Source organism: Coenobita brevimanus, chromosome 107, assembly GCF_032717465.1.
Source record: "Coenobita brevimanus isolate Jiangsu-jjx chromosome 107, ASM3271746v2, whole genome shotgun sequence".
NCBI classification, from domain to species: Eukaryota; Metazoa; Arthropoda; class Malacostraca; order Decapoda; family Coenobitidae; genus Coenobita; species Coenobita brevimanus.
In genome coordinates this window covers 17,665,808-17,692,441 of record NC_137060.1, presented here as the reverse complement: position 1 = coordinate 17,692,441, position 26,634 = coordinate 17,665,808, and the positions used below count along the sequence as shown (strand labels likewise).

General features: G+C 41.8%; 1 protein-coding gene across 1 annotated transcript in view; it reads left to right on the top strand.

Moving 5' to 3' along the window:
- Positions 1 to 26,634, top strand: part of LOC145416709 (uncharacterized) — a 264,720-nt gene that overhangs the window by 172,736 nt on the left and 65,350 nt on the right. Inside the window, exons 8-15 of the mRNA XM_080285643.1 lie at positions 3,012 to 3,130; positions 3,784 to 3,868; positions 9,859 to 9,954; positions 15,479 to 15,651; positions 16,530 to 16,775; positions 19,169 to 23,628; positions 23,713 to 24,134; positions 25,017 to 25,238. Coding sequence (XP_080141769.1) covers positions 3,012 to 3,130; positions 3,784 to 3,868; positions 9,859 to 9,954; positions 15,479 to 15,651; positions 16,530 to 16,775; positions 19,169 to 23,628; positions 23,713 to 24,134; positions 25,017 to 25,238 — 5,823 coding nt within the window. The remainder of the gene's footprint in view (positions 1 to 3,011; positions 3,131 to 3,783; positions 3,869 to 9,858; positions 9,955 to 15,478; positions 15,652 to 16,529; positions 16,776 to 19,168; positions 23,629 to 23,712; positions 24,135 to 25,016; positions 25,239 to 26,634) is intronic.

Genomic DNA, 26,634 nt, shown 5'->3' with positions numbered 1-26,634 from the left:
GGCGAGGGACAGGGTGATATGGAGGCGATTTGTTTGTGGCCACCCCGTGTAAGGGATTAGGGCATCTGGCAATAGATAGATAGATAGAGATGAAAAAGCTTATGTTGAGAATGGCTTTGCCCTATTTTAGGCCAGTATCTGCCATGATGTGGCAGAGTTCATACTTTTTCTTTTAACCATAGTGAACACTCAGTTATCTGATAAATGATACCTGGCCCAATGCAATATCCGGTGCAGCTATCTTGGCTCTATTAAAACAATATCTGGCAGATTTGTACAACATCCGGTGCTGAAACGGGACTTAACCGGTGGTCCAATGCAGTATCCTGCATTGAGGGGTCTCAGCTGGCTCATAAGTGGTTGCCAACTGGCACCACGGGAAATCCCAAAACTCGGGAGCCAATGAAAATGCCCACTGCATGCCAGCGAATCAGAATCTGTCCTGGGCGTGGCTTATCTGCTGCACCAAGAATACCGCCGCACTCTCATTCTTGCCCGTGGATGCCATAGAGTCAAAACGTGCCTGTACACTCCCGCTCTTCTGACCATGTGGTCAGAAAATCCTGGTGCTTTGACTAACTCCGTGGCATCCTGTATTCAACCTACTGGACTATATTGTATTGCAAAGCTAACTGCCAGTCAGTGCTCATGTGCTGGTGCTCTGTTGTGATTGTTAAACTATCCCTGTCCTGTATTGTGAACTGTACTGTTTATGAGTGTGAACTCCCCAGTGCTGTTTCTCCCCATTGATGCCAACACTTGGCGAGTATTTACAGTAGTACAGTATGTACAGTACCGCATTATTGTTCTGTATCATTAGTGCATTGTTTTTATGTGCATAGTTTTCATCTTTTACTCACGGTAAAGTTTTTAGGATAGAGGGTTGAGATGAAGAGAATCACACTATCTGGCTCAAAGCCAAATGTTGCGCTGGATATGCAATATCCAGCATTTCATGTTATTTGGCATAGGGGTTGGCTGAATTACAATTGATAAATGAGAGTTTACTGTACTTGAGATCCTTTATAAGTTAAATACAAGTCTTTTGGTGGTAGCCTGATTAAAATTAAATCCAATATCACCATGAAGTGATTAAAAAGATTTGGATTTGAGCCAGACTGAGAAGGCTGTAGCTCAAAGGTATTTCCATACTTTTTCATTGTTATAATATGCCTTCTCCCTCTGTTCATTACAGTAATCTGTTTTGTATTTTGGTTTGGAATTCTTGCACATGAAGCTTTGCATCTTTATGAAAACTGGATGCCTTCATGTGGTGGTATGAGTATAGCCCATCAGTTTCACCACATAGCCATGCAAATACAGTATCCCTCAGCTTCTTCCCTATCCCCCAAAGGATGATTGTGGACTGCAGGAAAAGGGCAACCTCAGCCTGCAGTCCATGATTTTCACAACCAGGGGAGCCTGGAGCCACAACAAAACAACAATAACAACAACAGAATGAAAGCTGAAATCTGCTCTGCCTTAATGATGGACAGCAGAGAAGACTTATTTAACATCTGTGTGGGTGGGAGGTTTATAGTCTCTGTAAAGAGAAGGCTGTATGAGGGTGTTGTGGTACCGACTGCGTTATATGGGGCTGAAACATGGAATATGGGTGTAGCAGAGAGGAAAAGTTTGAATGTCATGGAGATGAGGTGTCTGAGGAGTATGTGTGGAGTGACGCGTTTGGATCGGGTGCGAAATGATGAAGTGCGAAGGAGAACTGGAGTTGTTCGAGAGATGGCTGGTAGAGTTGAGCAGAGGTGTTGCGATGGTTTGGGCATATGGAGAGAATGGATAATGAGCGATTAGTGAAAAAGATAACTAGATCTGATGTGAGAGGTGTAAGGCTGAGAGGAAGACCACGAATAGGATGGATGGACAGTGTGAAGAGAGCGCTGGATGCGAGAGGGATGTCTGTTGAACAAGGAAGAGTGGCTGTGCGTGACAGAAATAAATGGAGAGAAATTGTGAATGAATAAGTGATGACGCAGCCCTGAGGGGATATTCTCTCGCATTTGGTCTGATCAGCTAGTCAGGTCAGGTGCGGGTAAAGGGATGGGTCTGTTATGATGTGGCAGGGGTAAACCAGTTCTGCTGTCGGGCCCTGCTGCGGATGTCACTGATTGCATTGCGCAGTTGACCCTTGTGCGGTGTGGTGCGGTGAAGATCTGTCCGTTCTCCCCTTTGGGGCTAAGATGCGAATGAATGTGTTTGAATGGATGAGTAAATGGGGAGTGTGTCGTCCTGTCTCGGCTACCTCCCTTTCCTTGGGGGAAGCAGCCTAGGTATATAGATAGATAGTAAATGTTTGATGGGAATCAGGTTTGGATGATATATAATTAATTAGTCTGCTATTTTTAATTATTATATCTAGCTTCACTAACCAGGCTGTATCACTTTGGGGAAATGGTTAGAGTAGGTTGCATTTTAGGAACACATCATAAATCATTTGGTTGTCATATCATATGTTTGATGTTATCATTATTTTTAGAGTAGAAATCTCTCTGTCTGTCTGTTTATAGCCAGACACCATAATCCTGCAAGAAGTAGTCTTTCACACACACACACACCCAGTGGGGGAGGGGGCACTAACCCTCCATCAACCCACTCATTGACATGTAGGGAATGCAGATGGGTTGGTTATATGGTTACCATCCTGCACTGTAAATGGTTTCCTGGCATACAGGAAACCATTTGGCTTGTCAATCAATGTAAATCCACCTGAAAAGGAAAGAGAAGTAATAAAAAACTACAGGAAAGATGGGAGAAACAGGAAGAGAGGGCAGAAAAAGAATGAAAAAGGTGAAGGAAGAAGTAGTCAGCACTGCATCTAGTGAGTGGATGATGGTTGCCACCACCTACTGGTATAGAGTAGAAGTGCCTAATATAAATACTTGTGGATACAGTTATTTATTTTTGTTTGATTACTAAATTCACTACTGAGTTTGTTTATATTATTCAGAATTACGTGTACAGTAGGTTATTTAGATTTATATTTCCATGACCAGGGTGATCTGAAGGCAGTGGTGCGAAATGACAAGTCTCTGTCAGAGGCAGCATTGTTGCGAATGGTGCTGGATGCAGCCACCGGTTTGCAGCATATGCACACACAGAACTTCATACACACGTGAGTCATCCAACATTGGGTGAGCCCATGCTTTTACTTATACTTTTTTTTTTTTTTTCCTCCAATAAATACAGTAATAGTGTTGCAGAGTAATGTGTTTATTACATCAGTGGTTGCTTTCCTAGGACTAATTTATGTAATTGGCATTGCCCTAGGAAGTGCAGGTAGAATGTTCTTTCATATGCTAACATACTCTTTGTTTGCTGTTTGTTTGTTCATACCAGTTATTTATAATTTAACATAAACATAGCCAGGACAACATCTTGATTTTCATATGCACAGCTTGTCATGCATGTATCTCTGTTTGATTCAGGTTTGGCCAGCATGGAGTAGGGTTTATCCTGGCTGTAACTTTCCTCTCATGGAGAAGGTTCAATCCTGCAGTGTACCACATACAGACTTGTGAAAAATAATGAGCAAATATACATTATCAGATAGTGTAAAATGAGATGATTTGCTTGTGTGTGTGTGTGTGTGTGTGTGTGTGTGTGTGTGTGTGTGCATTTAATAGGTGGTAGGTGAGATGGTTGTCTTGTTGCTGATGAGAGTGGTGGTACTTCTTATCTTTCTTTATATCACAGTTTTTACTTTTCACCATGTATATCTAAAGAATATGCTGAATAAATGTGCTATACATTAATTTTCTATTGCAGAGACTTGGCAGCCAGGAACTGTCTGGTGGATGAAGACTATACTGTGAAAATTGGGGATTATGGGTACAACATAGATACTTACAAGGTTTGTTGAAGTTTAGGTTAGTCTTTTTAGCTGTCCTGAAGCTGTACAATTTTTTGTCAATGATTAGGGTGTTCCAGTGAATTATTTTTGGTGATGGCAACAACTAATCCCCTGTTACCCACTATGAGCACTAGGTTCCCAAGGCTACTTTATGGTAGGAAAGTTCATTAAAAGATAGGTGATGAGCCTACTCTTATTAGCAAAATCTTATCACCTGTTTTGTATTGAATTCATGTGCAAGGGGGACATCCACTTCTAATGGCCATTCTAACTGCTAAATCACCATGAAAGTATATTTTAGCTGAAGTACTGGGCTTACTGATATATATTCATGTGGACAGTAGTTTGCGGGAGTACTGTAGTACAAACAAGGAGGCAGCATCAAGTCCTGTTAGGGACAGGCAAGGGTCACAAGTCAGTCCTTGCTAAGGTCAAAGATCAGAGAGTGATGGCTTTCCTGTCTCACAAATACTTACAATGCTAGCAGCATGACATTGGCTGTGCTATACCCTTGCAAACAACTCCATGGAGAAGAATGAGGTCAATCATGATATGCTGAACCTGATTCAGCAGGGAAAAAGACCTTGAACTCTTTGTAAGAGGGTACAGTCTCTGCTGTAGTAGTACCATCAACATGAACTACTCCAGTGGTGAAGCATAGAGAGCACTCACACTCATCTATCACCACTACATCTTCAAGAATCAGGAGTCACCCAAATGCTGAGGGAGAATAACATAAACTTACTGATGGGCCACTTGAGCTAAGCAGCACAATAGAAGATACACAATTCCAAGTTGCACTTGCTCCAGGTAAAGAGGTTCAACAGACATACTTTAGCACATCTTATACTTATTTGAGCAAGAAATTTTTATGCTAGGAAGATTTTTCAAGCAACAGTTTAATTATAGTAAGTCACTGGGTCCGTTGTTTGGAGACAAAGTCTTCAGCTAGATCTGTCTATCTATCTGTCTATTGCCAGATGCCTCAATCCCGTTCGGGATGGCCACAAACAAATCGCCTCCACGTCGCCCTGTCCCCTGCCATTTCACTACCCCGCTCCCAACTCACACCCCCCTCTCTCATATACCTCTCCACCCCATCCCTCTATCTCATCCTCGGCCTTCCCCTCCCTCTTCCCAACTCCACCTCACTCACATACACTCTCTTCGTCAGTCTTTCACCCTTCATCCTCTCCACATGGCCAAACCACCTCAGTGTATTCCTCTTAACGCTTCCTATCACATCCACATCCACACCACAACTCTCCTTTATATTCTCATTTGTCAGCCTGTCTCTCCATGTGACTCCACAGGCTCCTCTTAAATAACTCATTTCCACTGCTTTCACTCTTGACTTGTGTCCTTCCAGCAATGTCCAAGCTTCACGTCCATACGTTAGAGTTGGTATCACAATACTGTCATGTAGTAACTTTTTCACTTCCATGCTCTTTTCCCTGCTTCTTATCACTGCTTTCAAGGAACCAGCAACCTTTCTTCCCTGCTGTACCCTTTCAAGCACTTCACCCTCCAAACCTCCATCCTTACTCATCACACTACCCAAGTACTTAAATGTACTCACATTTTCCAATTCCTCACCATCCAGCCTCGCTGTACATTCACTGACTTCACCTCTCTCAAAGACCATCACTTTACTCTTCCCTACATTCACCTTTAGATTCCATTTCTTACACACTCTCCCAAACTCATCCACCAAGCCTTGCAGCTCTCCTTAGTCTTCATTCAGCAACACAGTATCATCTGCAAACAACAGTACAGGGAGTTTCCAAACACTACCCTCTCTCACCAGGGCCACTCCAACATCCACTACCCTATCTTGTACCTCTTTTATTACCCCATCCATGTACAGATTGAACAGCCATGGAGACATGACACATCCCTGTTTCAACCCAACCTTCAAAGAGAAAAATTCACTTAGTTCACCATCCACACGCACTGCAGCCTTCGCACCATCGTACATACTCTTCACAGCATTCAGCAGCTTCCCATCTACTCCATATATTCTTAATACTTTCCACAATCCTTGTCTATCCACCCTGTCATATGCTCTCTCCAAATCCATGAAAGCCGCATACAACTTCTTTCCCTTCTCTAGAAACTTTTCCACTAAAGATCTAAGAATGAATATCTGATCTACACAACCTCTTCCCTTCCTAAAGCCTCCCTGTTCTTCTCCAACTAATTTCTCTGTTCTTTCTCTAACTCTGTCAATAAGTATCCTACCATACACTTTTCCTAGATAACTCAGTCTAATGGAGGCCAGGTTGTGTGATCCAGTTCCCACCAGCAGCAGTAAGTAGTCTCATCCTAAAGGTGTGATTGCAGGAGCCCTAATGATGCTTTCTGGGTTTAAAAAAATATATATACAGTTTTAAGATTGTATGGACTTGATGGTAGGTTACTAAAAGGGATGAAAAATTTTTATGTAAATAGTAGAGCATGTGTAAGAGTGGGAAATGCTGTGAGTGATTGCTTTCCCGTGAGAGTCGGGCTGCGACAGGGATGTGTGATGTCGCCTTGGTTGTTTAATATTTACATGGATGGTGTTGTAAGGGAGGTGAATGCAAGAGTTTTAGGTGGAGGTCTGAGTCTGGTGAATGTTGATGGTGGAGAGTGGAATCTGAAGCAGCTGCTGTTTGCAGATGATACTGCACTAGTGGCTGATTCAGAGGAGAGATTGAGACAGTTGGTAGAGGAGTTTGGAAGGGTGTGTGAAAGGAGGAAATTGAAAGTAAATGAGAATAAGAGTAAAGTGATGAAGTGTACGAGGTTGGTAGATGGTATAGGGATAAATATAGTTTTGAATGGCAAGTTGTTTTAGGAGGTAGTGTGTTTTAAATATCTAGGGTCACATGTTGCTGTGGATTGAAGAATAGATGCAGAAGTGAAGTTTAGAATAAATGAAGTAGGAAAGGTGCTGGGAGGAATGAAAAAGTGTTTAGATGTCGTTCGCTTAGAATGGATGTAAAGAGAAGGGTGTATGAGGTTGTTGTGGTACCGACTGTGTTATATGGGGCTGAAACATGGAATATGGGTGCAGCAGAGAGGAAAAGTTTGAATGTAATGGAGATGAGGTGTCTGAGGAGTATGTGTGGAGTGACACGTATGGATCGAGTGCGAAATGATGAAGTGCGAAGGAGAACTGGAGTTTTTCGGTAGATGGCTGGTAGAGTTGAGCAGAGGGTGTTGCGATGGTTTGGGCATATGGAGAGAATGGATAATGAGCGATTGGTGAAAAAGATAACTAGATCTGATGTGAAAGGTGTAAGGCTGAGAGGAAGACCACGAATAGGATGGATGGACAGTGTGAAGAGAGAGCTGGATGTGAGAGGGATGTCTGTTGAGCAAGGAAGAGTGGCTGTGCGTGACAGAAATAAATGGAGAGAAATTGTGAATGAATAAGTGATGACGCAGCCCTGAAGGGGATATTCTCCCGCATTTGGTCTGATCAGCTAGTCAGGTCAGTTGCAGTTAAGGGGATGGGTCTGTTATGATGTGGCAGGGGTAAACCAGTTCTGCTGTCGGGCCCTGCTGCGGATGTCACTGATTGCATTGCGCAGTTGACCCTTGTGCGGTGTGGTACAGTGAGGATCTGTCCGTTCTCCCCCTTGGGGCTAAGATGCGAATGAATGTGTTTGAATGGATGAGTAAATGGGGAGTGTGTCGTCCTGTCTCGGCTACCTCCCTTTCCTTGGGGGAAGCAGCCTAGGTATATAGATAGATAGATAGATATATCCAAGGAAGGCATGTTCTTAGTTTCCTGAGGGACTTTTTCATCATCTGTGATTATCCCTCATTTCATTCCTTTCTATGTGAATGTAGATTAGGTTATATATATTAAGTCACTAGAAACATAATAAGTATATTGTTTCCTTCCTCTTTTTAATTACAGTCACCACTTGCATAATGCGGGAATATTGTACCCTGAAGCTCCCCCTTTATGAAAATTCCGCGTTATAGAGCCATATGTTTAAATGTTAAAGGGTTTCATGGTACCCAAGCCAGCCTCAAGTTCACCTTTTGGGGCAGTTCTTAGGATTTTTTCCAGGACATTTACTTACCTGTTAAAGACTTCATTACATACAAACACCAGAGGATTCCTCTCCTTGAATTGAAGTGTGGGCTTGCAGGGGGGAGGTGGAGGGAAGTTCCATGGAAAAAAAAAAAAGATCACACAGAGCATGTGTGCAGCCAGACCGAGGGGAGAGGGTAGGATTAGCTGGGGCAGGAATGCTCAGTGGACCGTGACGACTCCCCACACAGACACGTAACAGACATACATCATTGACTGATGCAACCCGCACTGTGATTATCACTGACCGCGTTATGTCTGTTCCCACTGTGCTATGACCCTATTTTTCTGTGTTATGAATGTTTGAACCATAATTTTGGGCCCCTGGCAGCGTTATCTCTATTGTCACAGCATAGTATGGTTTTTTTAAAAATGGCCAGTTTCCTCCACCTTTCCCCCCCCCCCCCAAATAACAGAACGGAGGAAGGAAAAACAAATGGGAAAAAAAAAAAAAAATCCATACACCAGATTACTGGTGTCCTCTGTTCATAAAATATCTGTAACAGTTAGACTTGAACAGTTGTAGGTTGAAATTTGGAGGAAAACAACTCTGGGGAAGCGAGTTCCAGAGAGATGCAGTTCGGGGAATGAAAGAATTCTGATAGGCAGAAGTTCTGCAATATGGTTGAGTGACATTCCAGTCATGAGCGCTACCAGATGCCCGTGTAGCACGAGGGAAGGCATGGAGAGGTGGCATCATGGACGCAACTTCGACTGAGCATTTGCCAAAAAAAAATCTGTAAAATAATGCAAGGGAGGCAACATTCCTTCTTACTTGCAGGGGAGGTAGTTTATATGTAATGGCAGGGTTGTTAATGATTCTAACAGCTTTATTTTGAATTTTGTCTAGTTGTCTTAACGCAACCTCTCCACAACCATCCCACAAGGGTGAGCAATATTCAAGCTGAGAGCGCACATGACTCTTATAAATTATAGCTAACTGCTCATCGGCGAAGAAGTTACGGACTCTGTACAATAATCCAAGTTTCTTTGAGGCAGTTTTAGCAAGTGATCTGACATGAGAGGTCCAGCTGAGGGCACTGTTAAGTGAGACACCAAGAATTTCAATACTTTTGGAGATGGGAATATTAGTAGCACTGAAGGTGATGTACGAATCTGGCAATATCTGTCTATTAGTAAACTGTATATATTTAGTTTTACTAGCATTAAAAGAGACAAGGTTGTTTTGTCCCCATTCGCTGATTGTAGATAGATCTTGATTTATGGAGATGGCTGTACTGAGTTGAGAGGTAGAGATATTAGACTTTGTAATTGGATGTGTGAGTGTGAATGAACTATGTAGTGTTGAGTCATCTGCATATGAGTGAATGGGATTGTGAGTGACAGATAAGAGATCATTAATATGAACCAGAAATAGGGTTGGCGCCAGAACTGATCCCTGCGGCACGCCAGCGTTAATTGAGTGGAAATTTGAATATACATCATCTACTTTTACTCTTATTTTCCTGTCACCAAGATAAGAAGAAATCAAAGGAACAAAAGACGTTAGTCCATAGCAAGGGAGTTTGGACAGCAGGGAACGGTGCCATACTCTGTCGAAAGCTTTAGAGATATCAAGAGCTACTGCATGAGTTTCTCCAAAAAGATCAATTGACTGATGAATGGTATGAGTTAAGAGATTGAGTATGTCAGTGGTGGATCTTTCGCGTTATGTCTATCATTTTCATGTTTTGACCTGTTTTTGGCCTCAAATTTTGCCTTCTGTGTTATGTGAGTTTCACGCTCAAGAATCACATGTTGTGCAAGTGGTGACTTTACTTACTGAACATTTGATTATACTGTATATCTGTTAATTAATTTAATTTTTTTTTTTTTTTTTTATGGCCGAAATCGGTACATTACTTTCATTTGTGTTATTTCATCTTGTATCCAATTGCAGGAAGAGTATTACTGTGCAGGAGATGTAGCATTGCCTCTGCGATGGTGTGCCCCAGAAACGTTAAGGTGCACCGACACTACTATAGAAACCAAAGAGGTTAGTCTGTGGAAGACACATACTTTTAAAGCATGACATTACCAATATGTATTAATGCTTCATCAGAAGTTTTCTTTGTATGGTGTTGCCTGTTACTGTACAATGTAGAATGTGGGTGTTGATCTGGAATGATTAAGGACTTTATATATATACAGTATATATAAAGTCCTTAATCATCCCAGATATATATATATACATAGTACGTGAGTATATGGGCGGCAGAGGACGTCGCATACTAGGAATTCGCGTACTGTGAATACATAAACTTGTGGGAAAAATTACATATGGGCGGCACCCCCCTTCATGGGCAACCCTTGAGATGCCTCTCAGACCTAAGTATTGTACTATTCAGGGAAACTGTCTAAGACATATTACCTAAGGTAAAGTAAACCAACAAGATTATGGCTTCACTAGGTAAATCAACAAGGATATGGGTTAACTAAACCAACAAGAATATGGCTGCTTACCTTTACCCAAGGGGACAACAGGCGTGATGGAGGTAAGAAGAGGATCCAAGGCAGGATGACGCACCTAGCGTGCATCTCCTGCATCACCCACCACACCACCCGACACACCACCTTCCTCACCACTTTCGTCACCAGCACTTTCGACACTTTCACTAGCTAATGCATTCACTTCATTCATAAACCCTTCAAAGTCTATTTCTGACACCTCAGACATCGAATCAGTCTCGTGATCCTCCTCAGGATATGGCTCTTCTGATGTTGAAGGGAGTGATTCGTCACTTTGTTCAAGCCGAAGGTAACGGGTGATGAGTGTTTGCTTCCATCTGTTTACTTCCTGGTTGTGCTTGTTGGTGTAGTAGCAGAAGGTTTTGTCCAGTGAAGACATCACCTCCTCCACTTGCCACTGAGAATGTTCGATGTTCTTGAATTCTTCCTTTAATTTATCAAGGGCACACAGTACCCTGCTGATCTCCATCATGGACAAATCTTCACTCTCCGTCACTGGTGTTGCTGCCTTTTCTGCTGCGATTTCCTGCTCTGCTTCAGGCTCGTCCACTTGCTGCACGATTTCCTGGGGATCCTGTTCCGCTGCTGCCGAATGTAAACCCCTGATCCCCTCCAGCAAGACGGCCTGAAACCTGGGCACAGCTTGTGCTCTTGTGAGAGTGGCTGCCTTGGCAGCGGCCAGGGACTGAAAGCCGCTTCCCGGTGTGATTTCACACAGGTGCAGTACGAGGAGGCACCAAGCATGGTTTATTGTTGCAGTGGTTCTATCTGCCCAAGAGGACAACAAGAGAGTGATGCCATCCTTGAGGCTGAATGACCACCAAAAAGCCATAATAGTCTTCTCAGGAGTTGAAGTTGGTTGTGCAGGTGCTGTGTGTGGTGAGGATGAAGCGGGTGGCCAGTCCAAACCATCCTCGGCGTCCATGACATCACTCCCAATTGTGTTCAAGTCAAGAATTGCCTGCAGTTCCTCACAGCTGTCGGTCTTGCTGCAGAGGTGATCGTAGAGGCATTGGTGGTATAGCTGCTTGACCGTTTCCATAAACTCCTGGTCTAGCGGTTGGATGAGAGAGGTTCTTGGGGGCAGAAAAACGATCCTGCACTCCTTGCTGAGGTCTGCTAGCCAGGTTGGATGACTTGGGGCATTGTCGAGGATAGGAATCACCTTGAAGAGGATGCCAAGTTCCCGGGATTTTGCCTTGGCATCAGGGATGAAATGCCGCAACAGCCATTTGGAAATGATGCTACTCGTCATCCAACCATTGGAGTTGCTGTAACAGTATACCCTGCTGTCATCCATGCAGCGCAGATTCTTGTAACATCTGGGGTGTGCTGTGGTATGCACCACAACAGGACGCATCTTGTTTGAGCCTGATAAGTTCATGGCGAACATGTCTGTTATCCTGCTCTTGTCGATTTTTCTGCCCTGGGCCTGGTGCTGGTGCTTACTAATATAAGTACACTTCGGCATAGCCTTGTAGTATAGGGCTGTTTCATCAGTGTTATAAATTTGGTCCCTGCTGTAGCCGCCCTCGTCGATTATCCCCTTTAGGATGGGTGAATAATCCCTGGCCGCCATTTCATCCGCTGATGCACACTTCCCCGTGAGGCGAACATGACGTAGCTCCTTCCTCCTTAGAAAGCAGCAAAGCCATCCCACGGATGCTTTAAATGGTTTCTTTACAGCAAACTTCAGAGCTGCAGCTTTGTAGAAAATCTGGGCCTGGTCCCTGATGTAACACCCGTTCAGTGGAATGCTTTCCTTCTCCTTCCTCAGGATAAATGTAGGCAGGAACCGCTCCATAAGAATTATAGACTGGGTGATCAGCCTGCATCTCCCGTCTAATGCCACCGTCCCATATGTCTTCACAATCTTCTTTATGGCCTCCCTGTTAGCCCATATAGTTCGCACGGACGATTCTGCCAAGCCTACTTCCTTGCCAATGGCCGTGTTACCCTTCCCACTCTTCTCCTTCCTAGTGACTTGCATCTTCATGGTATGGGTGATGCACTTCTTCATCCTGGAGGAGGGAGCAGACATCCTGGCTCACAAAAAAAATAGCCTCAGAGTACACGGGGACGTACCTGGAACAGCGAGTGTACCCTCTGTGCTCGTTTGTTTCCTCAGCTGGGACTCTCACCTCATCACCCTCCAAGCGGCGCATATGGGCATCACGTGACGAGTGAGCTGCAACGACGTCACAAGGTGGGCGGAGCATAAGTAACTATTATCGCTACTTTGGGGGGCAGTGTCGCGTACTCTGGGTAATCCCAGATTTTGGCCACTTTTCGCTGCCCGTCTCGTTTACAAGGAGTTCAATTCGAGTACTGATAAAAAATACACTAATATTAAAAAAAAAAAAGGTCCTCGCTTACAAGGGGGATCGCGTACTCAGAACTCGTGTACTGTGGGGATGTACTGTATATATATATACAGTATATATATATATATATATATATATATATATACAGTATATATATATATAAGCTAGTGACATAGATATATTTTTACTTTATTCCTGGTATCTCTAGATGATTTGGCTAAACTTCTGTAGTACTGAAGAGAAGAGACTAGTTGAGGCTACATGTAACCCCTTCTGTTGAAAAAATTTTCTGAAGTTTAACCCCAGTCAGGCAGATTCTTCATACAGTAGTTTAGTTTACTTCCCCTGAGTCGTTGTTTTATAACCAATGTAGATTGTACCTCACATGAGACTTGCAACATGGCCTAGGCATGTGAGGTCTGCAGCTCAGCAAAGGTTAATAAAACTGTCTGGTAGTACAGTGGCTTGAATAAGACAGGTGACATTCGTAGTGAGGGGATCAGAACCTGTTTCATACTTACAATTCCAACTTTGTTTTACATGAAAAGCACTGGACTTTATTTTGTACTCTAGCTGATATGTCTTTCATCTGATTTAGTCTATGAAAGTATAACCGTAGAATTTTTCTAGGAAGGTTTCAGTAGGAACTTTGTGCCACCTTCATTTCATGTAGAATTTTTCTAGGAAGGTTTCAATAGGAACTTTGTGCCACCTTCATTTCATTCCATTTGGCCCTCCTTACTCCAATGTATTATCTTCATGACAGTATCTTTTTGCACCATATTCGTGCTGCACTCAGGCAGTTTTATTCTGTTTAGAAGAGACTTTTCAGACTTGAAGGATTAGATATAGCATTTACTAACCCCCTCATTACTAGGGTGCTCTTTAGAACTGAAGAAAAAAAAATCGAGAGTACAGTGACAATGAACATACTGATTGTAAAAGAGTTTACAGTACAACAAGTCCTCTTCATAAGTTGGGCATTTTTTTACTTTGTATTATTATGTCCTCAATATATTATATTAACCACTTTGTCTGATGACGTGTTTTTCATTATATCTTGCCATCTATAAAAAAAAAAAAAAAAAAAAATAGTGACAAAGGACATACTGATAGTAAAAGAGTTTATAATACAACAAGTCCTCTTCATAAGTTGGGCATTTTTTACCTTTTTTACCATTACTTTATGTCCTCAGTATATTATAGATGGATGGCCTGTTAACCACTGTGTCTGATGACCTGTTTTTCATTTTATTTTGCCATCTTAGTTTCTTTATTCATCTTAGGAAGGACCATGAGTACAGAAGGGGTTAATTAAGGCCATTTCCAGTTCAGAAAATCTCTCATAAGCTTAATATAATTACCTGGAGATAGTAAGAATGGTAGGTGTGGGCACTCACCATCCACTTACTTGGTGTAGTGCTGCTGTCGGGTGTGTTCCCTTTCCTCTCCTCCATCCTTCTTTCCTGCCATCCTCTTCTGTCTCCTTGATTCTTTTCTTGTCCTTCTGCCTACGGGTGACTTTACATTCCCTCTTCTGCCTTTCTTTCCTTCATTCTTTCCTCTTCCTTCTGCCTGTGGGTGACTCTACACTGAGTGACAAGCCAAATGGCTTCCTGTACACCGGGAAACCATTTACTACGCTGGGTGGTAACCATATAACCAAATTTTGGCACATGGTGGTGTAGTGGGTAATTATTGCGCTCCAGTTGGATTGAGCTGGTGAAGGTTTATATCCAAGGGATGGTTGCGGTTGATTGCTCATGTATTGCCACTCAAGGATGAGTGAGGTCGGGACCAACTGCCTAGCCCCAGGCTCCTACACTTCTCATGGGGCAGTGTAGGATTGGATGATGGATGGATGGATGGGTGGATGAAAAAAAAATAATAATAATTGGAGTGAAGGGGTTAAGCATTCCATTGCTCCCCATTAAGCTTATTTCGCAGGTTTTCCCAATTAACAGTATGTTTTGTAAAGAAAAGCATGTGATATATTGGAACACATCTCTGACTTGTGTAAGAGTTGCTTTAAATTTTGTCGGCATAAAAGCTAGTGGTAGGTGGGGGTGCTCACCATCCACTCACTGTAGTGCCTCTTTGGGTGTCTGACCTTTCCTCTCTTCCTTCCTCTTCCATCTTTCTTTCCTTCATTCTTTCCTCATCCTTCTGCCTTCGGGTGCCTTTACACTCTCTCTTCTGTCTTTCTTTTCTTCATTCTTTCCTCTTCTTTCTGCCTGTGGGTGACTCTACACTGAGTGCAAGCCAAATGGTTTCCTGTACACCAGGAAACCATTTACTATGCTGGGTGGTAACATACAACCAAATTATGGTGCCTGGTGGTTTAGTGGGTAATTAATGCACTTTAAATGGATTGAGCCTGTGTAAGTTAATATCCAATGGGTGGTTGGGGTTTATTGCTCACATTATACCACGTGGGGATGAATGAGGCTGGTCACTCTCATCTTAAATGTCAGGACCAACTTGTCTATCCCTGGGCTCCTACGTTCCTTATGGAGCGACATGCGATTGGATGGTGGATGGATGGATGGATGGATATAAGCTACTAGTAACAAGGCCAGCCATTATATAGAGCATGGGTGTGGTGATGTATGAGGTGGTGAGCATCTTTTAGTGAAAAATAGTTGTTGATTAATTTGAGCTTCCTATTGAACAAACTTTTAGTGAAACAACCTCAAATGAGGATTAGCTGATAAAATTTTTTCACAGGTGACAAAGCCAGCAAATGTGTGGAGCTTTGGTGTGTTGATATGGGAGGTGTTGAGTCGAGGTGAGCTGCCCTACCCAACCCTGGATGATGATCATGTTATCCAGAGGGTGGTGGTGGAGAGGAGATGTGTACCAGATAAACCAGCTGATGTTCAGCTCCATTCAGATAAAATGTAAGTCAGATTTACTGAGAACAGTATAGTCAGTTTGTTTTTTACATGATGGAAGTGAATCACTCTCACAACGTCAATATTAAATTGCAGTTGCATAAAATTTGATGAACAATATTAATGAGGAGGGAATGAGTCTCCTAGGTTACTGTAGTCAATTTGCTTTTACCTTATGGAATCATACCACTCCCAGTACTTGAATATTAAATTGTGGGTGCATGAAATTTGAGAAGCTGTAGTTATGAGGTTGGAATAAATCTCCTTGGTTACTGGTCATATCATCCCTCTAATCTATCTATATCTGGCAATCAAATGAACTGAAGTAGATTAAGAATCATAGAGTAAAAATTCTGTGCATAGGGGATTGACGTTCCTTCAGGTCCAAGATAATGAGACAGTATTGAGTTGTTAAGACACAGGAATACAATTCTTTTTGTAGTTTAGAAAGAAGTCACAATGGGAGGGATGGAATGATACAAAATTCTGTTTGTAGATGTTTATTGCTCACCTAATGCCACTCAGGTATGAGTGAGGCCAGTCACTCTCATCTTAAATGTGAGGACCAGCTTGCCTAGCCCGGGCTTCTACGTCCCTCATGGGGCAACGTAGGATTGGTTGTTGGATGGATGGTTTGAGGAGGCTAAAAGTTGTTGTTACTATCTTTCTGGTACAACATAATGGAGATTGAAAATTGCCGTGATTCCTTCAAGTGCAACATAATTGAGACTGAGAGTTGCTGTGACTCTTTCAGGTGCAACATAATGGAGGCTGAAGGTTGTAGTGACTGTCTTTCAGATACAACATAATGGAACTTGAAAGTTGCTATCGCATCTTGTAGGTACAACATAATGGAAGCTGATAAGTTGCTGTGATTCTTGCAGGTACAACATAATGAGGCAGTGCTGGGCTGGTGAGGACACAAGACCTCCCATGGCTCACATACTGTCCCTCATCACACACCTTTGGCAACACTCGCCCCACCACACCTCAGCCACAACCTACAGCAATGCCTCTCGGAACAATGCTGGTGACTTGGATGATTTTGAGATGCGATGGATGCAGCTCCAGCAGCAACAGAACTGCCGAGACCACAGTATCATTCACCTTGGCACCCCAACTGATATGAGGTGAGTAGTCATGATATTTACAGTTTATTACTGTAGTGTTGCCATGTTAGTAGGGAAAAGAAAAGTTTAAAGTGTTGGATTTAAATGTCGGGACCAACTGCCTAGCCCCGGGCTCCTATGCTCCTCATGGGGCAATGCAGGATTGGATGATAAACTATGGGTGGATTGAGTTGTAATCTTATAATTATAATGAAATATTTAGTTCATTGTTGCTGACTTCAGATGATTTGAAATACTTCAGTTCTAACTTAGTACATGATGGAATTATTCCATCTTGCAGGTATTGCAAGAAAATGTCATAAGATGAAGCGTGTTAATGTGGATCCTTTTGTAAGTGAAGGACAGCCAAGAATTTTGAAGACTTCAGCATACAGTGACTGGATGTCTAGCCCATTTCTTTGGGTACTTTATTGGTAGTGTTCCCTACTTTCGTCTTGACTTTTTCTTGTTCATAAGTCTTGCAAAATGTATTTTTGATGGTGAAAAATTGGATTATGATGAATGATGATGATGATTTAGATGTCACTCAGTTTGCCCTTGCCCATCTGTTTTTAAGTGATTTTGGTGGTAGGTGGGGGCGCTCACCATCCACTCACTCGAGGTAGTGCTGCTTTGGGTGTCTGACCTTTCCCTACTTCTTTCCTTTCTCTTCTGTCTTTCATCCCTTCATTCTTTCCTCTTCCTTTTGCCTATGGGTGACTTCACACTCCCTCTTCTGACTTTCTTTCCTTCATTCTTTCCTCCTCCTTCTGCCCATGGGTGTCTCTACACTGAGTGACAAGCCAAGTGGTTTCCTGTACACCAGGAAGCCATTTACTACACTGGGTGGTAACCATATAGCCAAATTATGTCACCTGGTGGTTTAGTGGGTAATTAAGGTGCTCGTATCGGATTGAGCTTGTGTAGATTTATATCCAAGGGGTGGTTGGGGTTTATTTCTCACTTAATGCCACTCAGGAATGAGTGAGGTTGGTCACTCTCATCTTAAATGCCAGAATCAACTTGCCTAGCCCTGGGCTCCTATGCTCTTCATGGGGCAACATAGAGTTGGATGATGGATGGAATGGATAATATTGCACGTGTGTTTTAAGAATTATTACCTGAATCAGGGTGCAGCATATGTTGATAAGGAAATGTTTCATGAAATAACAGTTTCCTTAGGCATTTTAGTCTTACAGGCAGGGCCAGATTACACTCCCTGGGGACCCAAGACCAAACTAGATATGGGATCCTCCCATCTTATAAAAAAAGAAAACATTTTAAAATGAATTTGCTATACTTTTTTTCAAGATCAAAATTCACATTTACATTGACAAACTAAATAACCATTATTTAGGTGTTAAGATTCATCAAAATGTAACCAATTGCTGTAATATAAAACTTAACACATTCACTTTGCAAAGTGGCGTAGAAATTATCTTCATGACTTTGCACTGTAGTACAACAAAATGTAATGTTAATAATATAAAATGCACAAAGTTAACAGCTATGCACTTCAACAAGTGACAGATCTCAACAATGACCTAATGCAGAGACACATGTAAATGTACCACATGTAGTACAAAAGATATTTATACTTAGGGCCAAGTGTAACACATTTCCTCTCAGGTTCTGGGAAGTGTGGTTGCTGCTCTACACCCCACCACCATGGAAAACGTTGCCTGACATTCCTAGTGTTTGATTTTGTGTTGCAAAAAATGTACAAACAGTGGTTAAATTTGTACAAAAAATGCAAACAAACATCTGAATGGGACACGTGAGAGACATATCACAAATAAAAAACATAAGGAAATTACATAGAAACTGTATACACTACAGTATTGCCATAAAACTTTGTAAAGATGTTGCCAAGACGCTGAGGATTTTCGTACCATGTAAAACAAAAAACTGAGAAATGACTGAGTTTCATCAAAATTTTGCCCAATGGGTCCCTTAATCATAATAGATGTTGCTAGATAGATCTTACAATATATGGACTTGAATGACCTTCATTAGATCTTATGTGATGCTAGCAGCTGTAATTTTCATCATTTCTTCATTTATATATTTAAGATTTATTTATAAAGATATTATTTTTGATAAAAGGGTCCTATTCAAGGGTGTGGCCCTAGACTGCTGTTTAGTCAGCCTGGTAATTAATCTTACCCTGATTACAGGACATTTATTTCTTGTAGGATAACAGAATACTGTTTGTGCTAAAGCTCAAAGATATATCACAAGGATAAGCTGATGCCTCCGGTACTTTGCTGGTTGTGTCTTTTATCTGTTATTCAAGAGGAAGGAGAATCACACCAAAATGGTATAGGTTATGTTTGGTATGGCATCAGCAACAGTACAGAGCACTTATTTGATATATTGCTATTGATTTATTTATACATTTTTCTATTTCACAGGTTTGAGAGTGACTTTAGCCTGTCCCGTCCAGGCCAGCTGGGTGCAGCTGTATCCCCAAGTCTCCAAAACCTTCATGGCTCTGCTGAGGATCTAGATGCTAAAATGGCTGCTAAATTTGGCTCTGCCCTTCCATCATGGCTTGGTGTGGAACCTGGACAGCCAATTGATAGTCTCACACAAGAAATTACAGATGCAATATTGAAGTTAGATGATTATTTAGCTGGTGAAAAGTCCGAGCCTAGCACAGCCCAGGCATCTCCTGAAAAAACTGGTATTAATTTTAAAGTTGGCAAGGATTCCTTTGTCTCTAATCCACCAGATGCAAAAGTGGCTCGGATTGGAGGTCTTTCTGTTGAGGATGGGAGTGGACATCCAAGTTTGACAAGGTCCCTGTCTGAGGGTGAGGATGAAGGGTTCACAATGAGGCTGGAGCAGGGAGAATTTACAGAGATGGTGCGACTTAAGAGTCAGAGTGTACAAGATTTCATGAGACTCACTGTTGTTGATGATGGAAGTGATTCTGATAATGCCAGCCAACGAAACTCCCTGGCCTTTGAGCCCCTCCACCAGGAGAAAACATTTACAAGTGAGGGTAACATCAAAGAAGCCCTCAGGGATGTCAAGTTTATGGGGGAGCTTGAAAGATTACAAGCAGAACACAGGTATTCCATCATAACAGAAGCAAGCAAGGAGTGTACATCATCTATAGAATATAGAATACAGGATGTCAGCTATAATTTAACTGTACGTCACCCTGAAGCAGGTTTAGAATCTAAAACAGGGTCAACGGACAAACTTGCAACAAGTACAGAGTCAGTGGATTCAAACACTTTCTTAGAGAGAGGCCACAATGAAGAGGATCCTTTTTTAGGTAAAGTTATCTCCTCTGAGCAGACAGAGGAGAGCAAACCCACTGACTCTAAGTTTGGAAATTCAAATGACGAATCCAAAGAACAGATAAGGGATTCATCAAGAAAGAAGCCTCTCCCTGCTTCACCTGATTGTGTAGTGTCTTCCCGTGAGCCCAAGCCCATTGCCCTGCCCGATATTGTCGTCCACAACACCAGTGTCAAAATCAGTACACCAAGTCCCTCCCCAGAAGATAGTCCAGCCAAAATTCGTAATAAAAATCAGCCAATGGAGTTTAGGTTTGTGTTTGAAGGTGAAAATGACAGTTTTGATATGACTAAATCAAAAGAACTTGAAACCACACCTCAGTGTGATTCTGTGATATTCAGTGAAAACATTAAAAATATTGAAGCAAATAATCTAGAGGAAAGTGGAAAAAATAATTTGAAAGGAAAAGAATGTCGGGGAATTGATGAAAAGAGTAGTTCAATTGCTGACCAACAGCCATATGGAAGTTTCCATGGTGGCGAACAGTGTGCAAATGGAGATGTAAGAAAGTTTCAGAGCTTAATCCAGGAAAAATCAAGCAGCATCCTAACAAGTACACCTTTAAAAAAAAGTGAACATGAAATGAATAAAGTTAATGAGAGTAGTAATGCAATATCTCATGCTGCAGTAATTGGCACAGACAGCAAGGATGTGGATGTAGAAAGAATGGAGGAATTAAGCTACAATTTTAGGGAGAAGCCGCAGCGAATGCTATTTGGGAATAGTGAAAAGAAAACTGACGAAGAGGAGCCAGAGTGCAGTGAAGAGGATGAAGCAGGTATCACTGAAGTAAAAGACTGTGCAGAAGTTCCAAGTTACAAGCCAGAGAAAGTAGTTAAGGGGGAAGACATAGTAATTGGTGCACTTGAGGATTATTCTTTAGACCTGTACAGAGCTGTTAAGTCCACTGATGCACCATTACCTTGCACCAACAATAATTCTGTTCTTAACAGTTCTGTGCAAGCTGATGAAAAGCTTGATACATCTCTGCAGGGGTTGTCTAGAGAACATCTGGAGAAAGAAGTTAGTATGACTGAAACTAAAGTCAGTGGCATTGAATTTGACTTGGAGCAGTGGGATACATTTCTAGATAATACTTTGAGTATGGAAAAGCATGACTCAGACACTAATTTCAAGGAGGATTTACTAACAGTGGATGATGTACAAGGTGACTTTGAGAGTGATATTTTAACCAGTACATTTAAGAGTCCTGAATGTTTTGTGGCGAGTAAGGGAAGTGACTTGCAGGCAAAAACAGAAATATCATCCCTAAGTAACACTTTTGATCACAGCACATGTGATGAGATTCGTGACATCATGGCCAGTGAAAGCAATGTAGGACTTGATGTGTCTGAAAATCGACCTGAAGTTGATGCCACCATGTTTTTCAGCTCTGAGTCTGTTTTAAGTCAAGAAAAAGTTACTGTTGATATGGGTAACTGTGAGGCAGATCAGACATATGAGAAAAAGGACTCTGAGGCATTATCAAATATTAAGCTTAGCATCCAAAAAGTCAGTGATGAATCTTGCTGCACTGGAGAGTCTACGTCATCAGAACTTTTCAGAACAGCAGCAACTAATTTAACTACTGATTTGCTGATAGACACTGTTGATGACTCCGAGAACAGTGATTTAAATTTAGGCAGGGAGACTCCAGGATCACTAAGCAGCTCCAGTATTGGCCAAGAAACACCATCAAATTCATTTTCATATAAAAAGGAAGCCCCGGTTGATAACACGTTGGACAGTTTAGAGGAGATTGATTACAGTGCTGTAGAGACGTTTTCTTATGCTGCTGAAATATATGATACAGAAAAGAGTTCTGTGGCAGAGAATATGGAAAAACCTGTATCAAGTGAGGTGATGAGTGAGTTTATATTGGATTCTGAAAAAGCAGTACTTAGTGGATATGATTGGTCTGGAAATAGTAGTGAGAAAAATAAAGACAGTTATTCCTGTTCAGATGTGAAACAAAGAAATAACATGGATGAAGTTCACCAGGATAGTGCAGTTTTAAACTTAAGTCCAGTTTGTATTAGTCCCAACAGTCAAAGTCCACCTAAATCCAGTGAAGGAAGTCGAGATCTATTAAGTCCTTCTCAATCCAGTCACAGCCATCGGAGTCCAGTTAATTTAAGTACAAAGGAGAATGCAGAGGTTGAAAATGAGGTGGGGAGAGAAGTAGAAAATGGAGACTTCTGGCAGCAGCAGATGATGGCATGGCAGGAAGCTGCCTTTCAGACCCGGCAGTTACTTCAACAGGCGGCAATAGATGGGGGAGGCATGGAATCAGCAAATGGAAGTAGAGCCCAAGAAGACATCTCGGAAACCAGTCCAGTTAGTGATGCATCATCCAGAAGCCATTATTCATCAACAGATGTTCTTAACCAGGATGATGAAGGCACCTACATCTCTTACAATACCACAGATGATGAAGAGGTATTAGGGTATAAACCAGAGGATATCAGTGCCTTGAGGGCAGAGCTTAGTCTTAAGCTTGGAGGAGCAGCAGAGGAGCAAAGCCAGCAACAGCAACTTGTTCTTGAGCCAGAGGAACCAGAAGACCTAACATCAGCAGACAGAGAAAATGTGGTCATCAATTACCGTAGCATAATGGCCTCAACTTTGTCCCCAATTAAAGAAGAGAGCTTTCAAGAGGATGAGGATTCACCAGTAAGGAAACTAAGTATCAAGAGCAGCAGTGATGTTGATTCTGTTCATGACCCCAGTATAGAGTTTGAAGAACCAGATGATGATGTTGTAGATGGCCAGAATGACACATTTACTGTAGCAGAAGCAGTAAATAAACAGATATTAAACATTGATACACTAACTGTTGTCAGTGGTGAATCTACTGAAATGAACATTAAATGTGATATTGTAGATGAACAGGATCTTGATGAAGGTGCTCTTAATACCAGGGAAAACATGTTAGAAAATGTAAATACATGTATTGATGCTCCTCATGACAGCTTGATCTTAGAAGATCTGGATGAAGAGGATGGTCCACCATCTATCCAGATAATCAACACACGGACTGAACTCGAAGCTGAAGATATATTGCTGGTTGACACAGAAACTAATCAGGCTACTATATTGGATCAGGGAAAGCCCCGAAGTCACCTTGCATTTATTACCGATCAGGAGGAAACTGAGAAGACTGAGGTAGAGCCATTTGTGTTTGATGACACTGATGATGTGGCCCCAGAATCAATCCCATCTGTGGGTGGGTCACGATTTGATGAGATGCGTTACCGTGAGCAGTTCCTAGCCAATAATCCATCATGGGAGAAGTCACGTTCCATAGAGCAACAGGATTTTGAAGGGGATGAGGAGTCCAAACCAGTAGGTGACTTTGTAATAAGTGATCTACTCCCAGAATCCCCACAGAACACCCAGGAGATCCCCCATTATCATTCTTATTTCACTTCAGCTCTTAGCAGCATAACACACCCGAATGTCACATCTCTTGGAAGCATGACCCACCCAACTGCAAGCTTAGAGCAACCAGAGGAACCCCAGCACATTTCCTTGCCCTATGATGTAAATTATCCTGCAGCTGGTGAACAGTTGGATGACATAATTGGAGATGGCTTTGAGATGCAAGAGGAACACATCTCTCTTCCATACACTGTGAATTACCCAGCAAGTGGTGAACAGTTGAACAGCCTGGAGGACATTAATGGAGAGGCCTTGGAGACTCACAATGGTGAGGAAGCCAAGATTAGTGAGATCGAAGATGACGAGGATGTACCTATCAAACTAAGCTTTTTGGGACGGTTCTATTCAGATGACTCGGAGGAAAAGGATGAAAAAGAAGATGAATTACAAGACAAGAGTAACAAGATAAGTAGCAAGCAAGAAAATTATAAAATAATAGAAAACAGGAAGACAAGCAAAAGTAAAACGAAGGATAAAAAGAGCACTGAGTGGCCAGGCAAGTCTGCTGATTCCCGTGAGGCATCTCTTCTCTCAGATTCTGAAGATGAGGAGGATATCATGGCCTCTAAGTTGGAGGACCCCAGCAGTATGACATCAGCTGAGTTCCTGGCCTCGGGGAAATACCAGGTGAGGTTGAACGGCTTTTATATATGAGTTCACGTCACATTTGTACTGTTTACATTATGTGTAGGTTCAAAGCAGTGTGGAATTAAAGGAATGTGAATGAAGATTGTAAAGAGAAGTAGCTAGTGAATATTTCCAGACAAAAAAGGTACTGTATAACGTGAAAATCTTGTTTAAAACAAGGATGTGAAGGAGTTAAGTTGAAGACAGAAGGTGTGAAATGTACAAGGTCAGGCAGTGAATGAATCCTGACGGACTGGATTAAGCGGGAGTGGGTTTATTGGGAGTGGCTTTGTTGATTAATGGGAGAGAGAAGTGAAAGATCTTGTAGTTAGTTGGATGTACAGTATATTAGTTAAAGTTTGAAATTATGGAAGTGACTTGGAAAACTAATTATGTACCATGTGATGACAAGTTTGAAAAAATGAAAAATAAATTTTGAATAAAATGTGTAGAGTGGTGGAAATTACATTGATGAATATTGATCTACTGGAAATTCATTATAATTGTATCTCGGGTATTTGAGGAAAGAATACTACCTAAGCACTCCATACTTGTTGTGATTGGTGACTAAGAAAAGGGAATCAAATGCACCCCCCTACCAGCCATTCTTTATACTAGCATAGGAGTGCATGAGCTCCATCAGCAGAAACTTGGAACTGAATTACTAATAGCTTCATTTTCCTGTGGAATATAAAAATGGAAGATTTATTTGGAACTTCGTTTCTCGTATGATCATAACCATAAAGAGATCAGAGAGTCTTTCTCTAAAATCTCCATCCCATGTGGACATTGGTAATTAGATTAGGATATTGATGATAATGATGTACAGTATTTTGTAAAGTATGTTAATGCATACATTTGTATTACCACATCATATTACAGACAAATGATGCTGAAGAAGTTGAGGAAGAGATAGAAATAGAGGCAGGGTATGAAGAGGACTCAGAGGAAGATGATGATGAAGGAAAGAGTCCCCAGAGAATGTTCAGTGCAGGAGGGCAGAGTGAAAGTGTTAGTAATGAGCTGCGCTACACTCCAGACTGGGAGAGTGACTCAGACAGTGATGGTGATAGTTCATCAACCAGTGGAGAATTCATGTGGAGAGTAAGTCTAAGTTAAGGGAAATACTGTAATAACCTCAGGTGTCTGCATTACCTAAAGAATAATAATATGCTAGTTCTCTGCATGTCATTGGATATTTGTCATGCTATTAATGTATGCAGTACTATTTGTTAACAAAACCCCTCCCCTTGCCCCATGGCACTATTCATCAAATCCTTTACTCCTCTGACTCCATTTAATCCATCCTATACTCGTTTGATTCCTTTCATTTCTTCCCTTTTCCTCTGACTCCATCCAGTCCTTCTTTTCTTTCATTTGTACCATTCAATCCATCCTGTCTACTTCTGCCACAGCTCCTCTGCCTTAGCCTGTCTTGCCCCTTCCTTCATGCCTCATAGCTTCTTTATTTCTTCATGCTTCCTATTTCCATCTCACCCCTTCATCACCTCCTCTTCCTTCCCACCGCAGGTAATATCTTTTCTCTTCCCTCCTAGTCCAATTACCACCTCATCTCTTTCCTCCTTCATGTTAGTTTTCTTCTTTTCCTTGTCATCCTAGACATCGCTTATTCTAATCCTTCCCAGCTTATCACTGCTTTTCCACTTCCCTCCCACCTCACATCCATTCACTTTCTTCTCCTACCTTATTTTTTTGTCCCATCCCTACGTATCTCTTATCCCTGCTTCTTTCCTCCAGTATCATTCCCTTTCACCACTTGTCCTTCCTCCTCCTGTATCCCTTCTTTACCATCTTCTCCTCCGTCCCTTCTCTCCCTTCATTGTGCCAGCTAATCTTCCGTCCCACTTATCTCTCTCACTATGCCAATGCAGCAGCCAGGATTAAACTCATGTCCACAGAGTCCCCAACCCACCACTACATGCTCCACCTTCACTGCCTTTCCCATTTTCTGTGAGCCAGATCCCTACCTCTCCCCATTTGTGGCAACATTCATTTAAACAGCATGATATGATGGTAGTGTGTCAGCATTTCATATACTGGTAACGTGGTTGAGGCAAAGAACATTACAAATAATATAAGTGTTTTAGATTAGGAAACTTGTTACATGTACTGTACAGTGTATGTTTTTATTTTTTCTTTCTTTTTTTTTTTCCATAAGTAGGTGATCTTTGATAATGCTAAGTAAATGTTAGTTCTGACTCTGGATTTGATTTAAATGCATAAAAATTTTTTGTCCATTCTAATAGCCATGAATATAATTGAACATGCAATTGTATTTTTTCTTAGCATATACATAGGAAGAAGAGTGTATATTGTCCAGAAATAGTCAATTAAAGACACATGTACACTAATGCTTAGATACAGACTTACCGCATACCTCTTGTGCACCTTCTTTCTGATTGTCAGTATGGGTTCCGTCAGGGATGCTCCACTGGCAGTCTTCTCACCTACCTTTCAGGCTCCTAGTCATTCTCCTTTC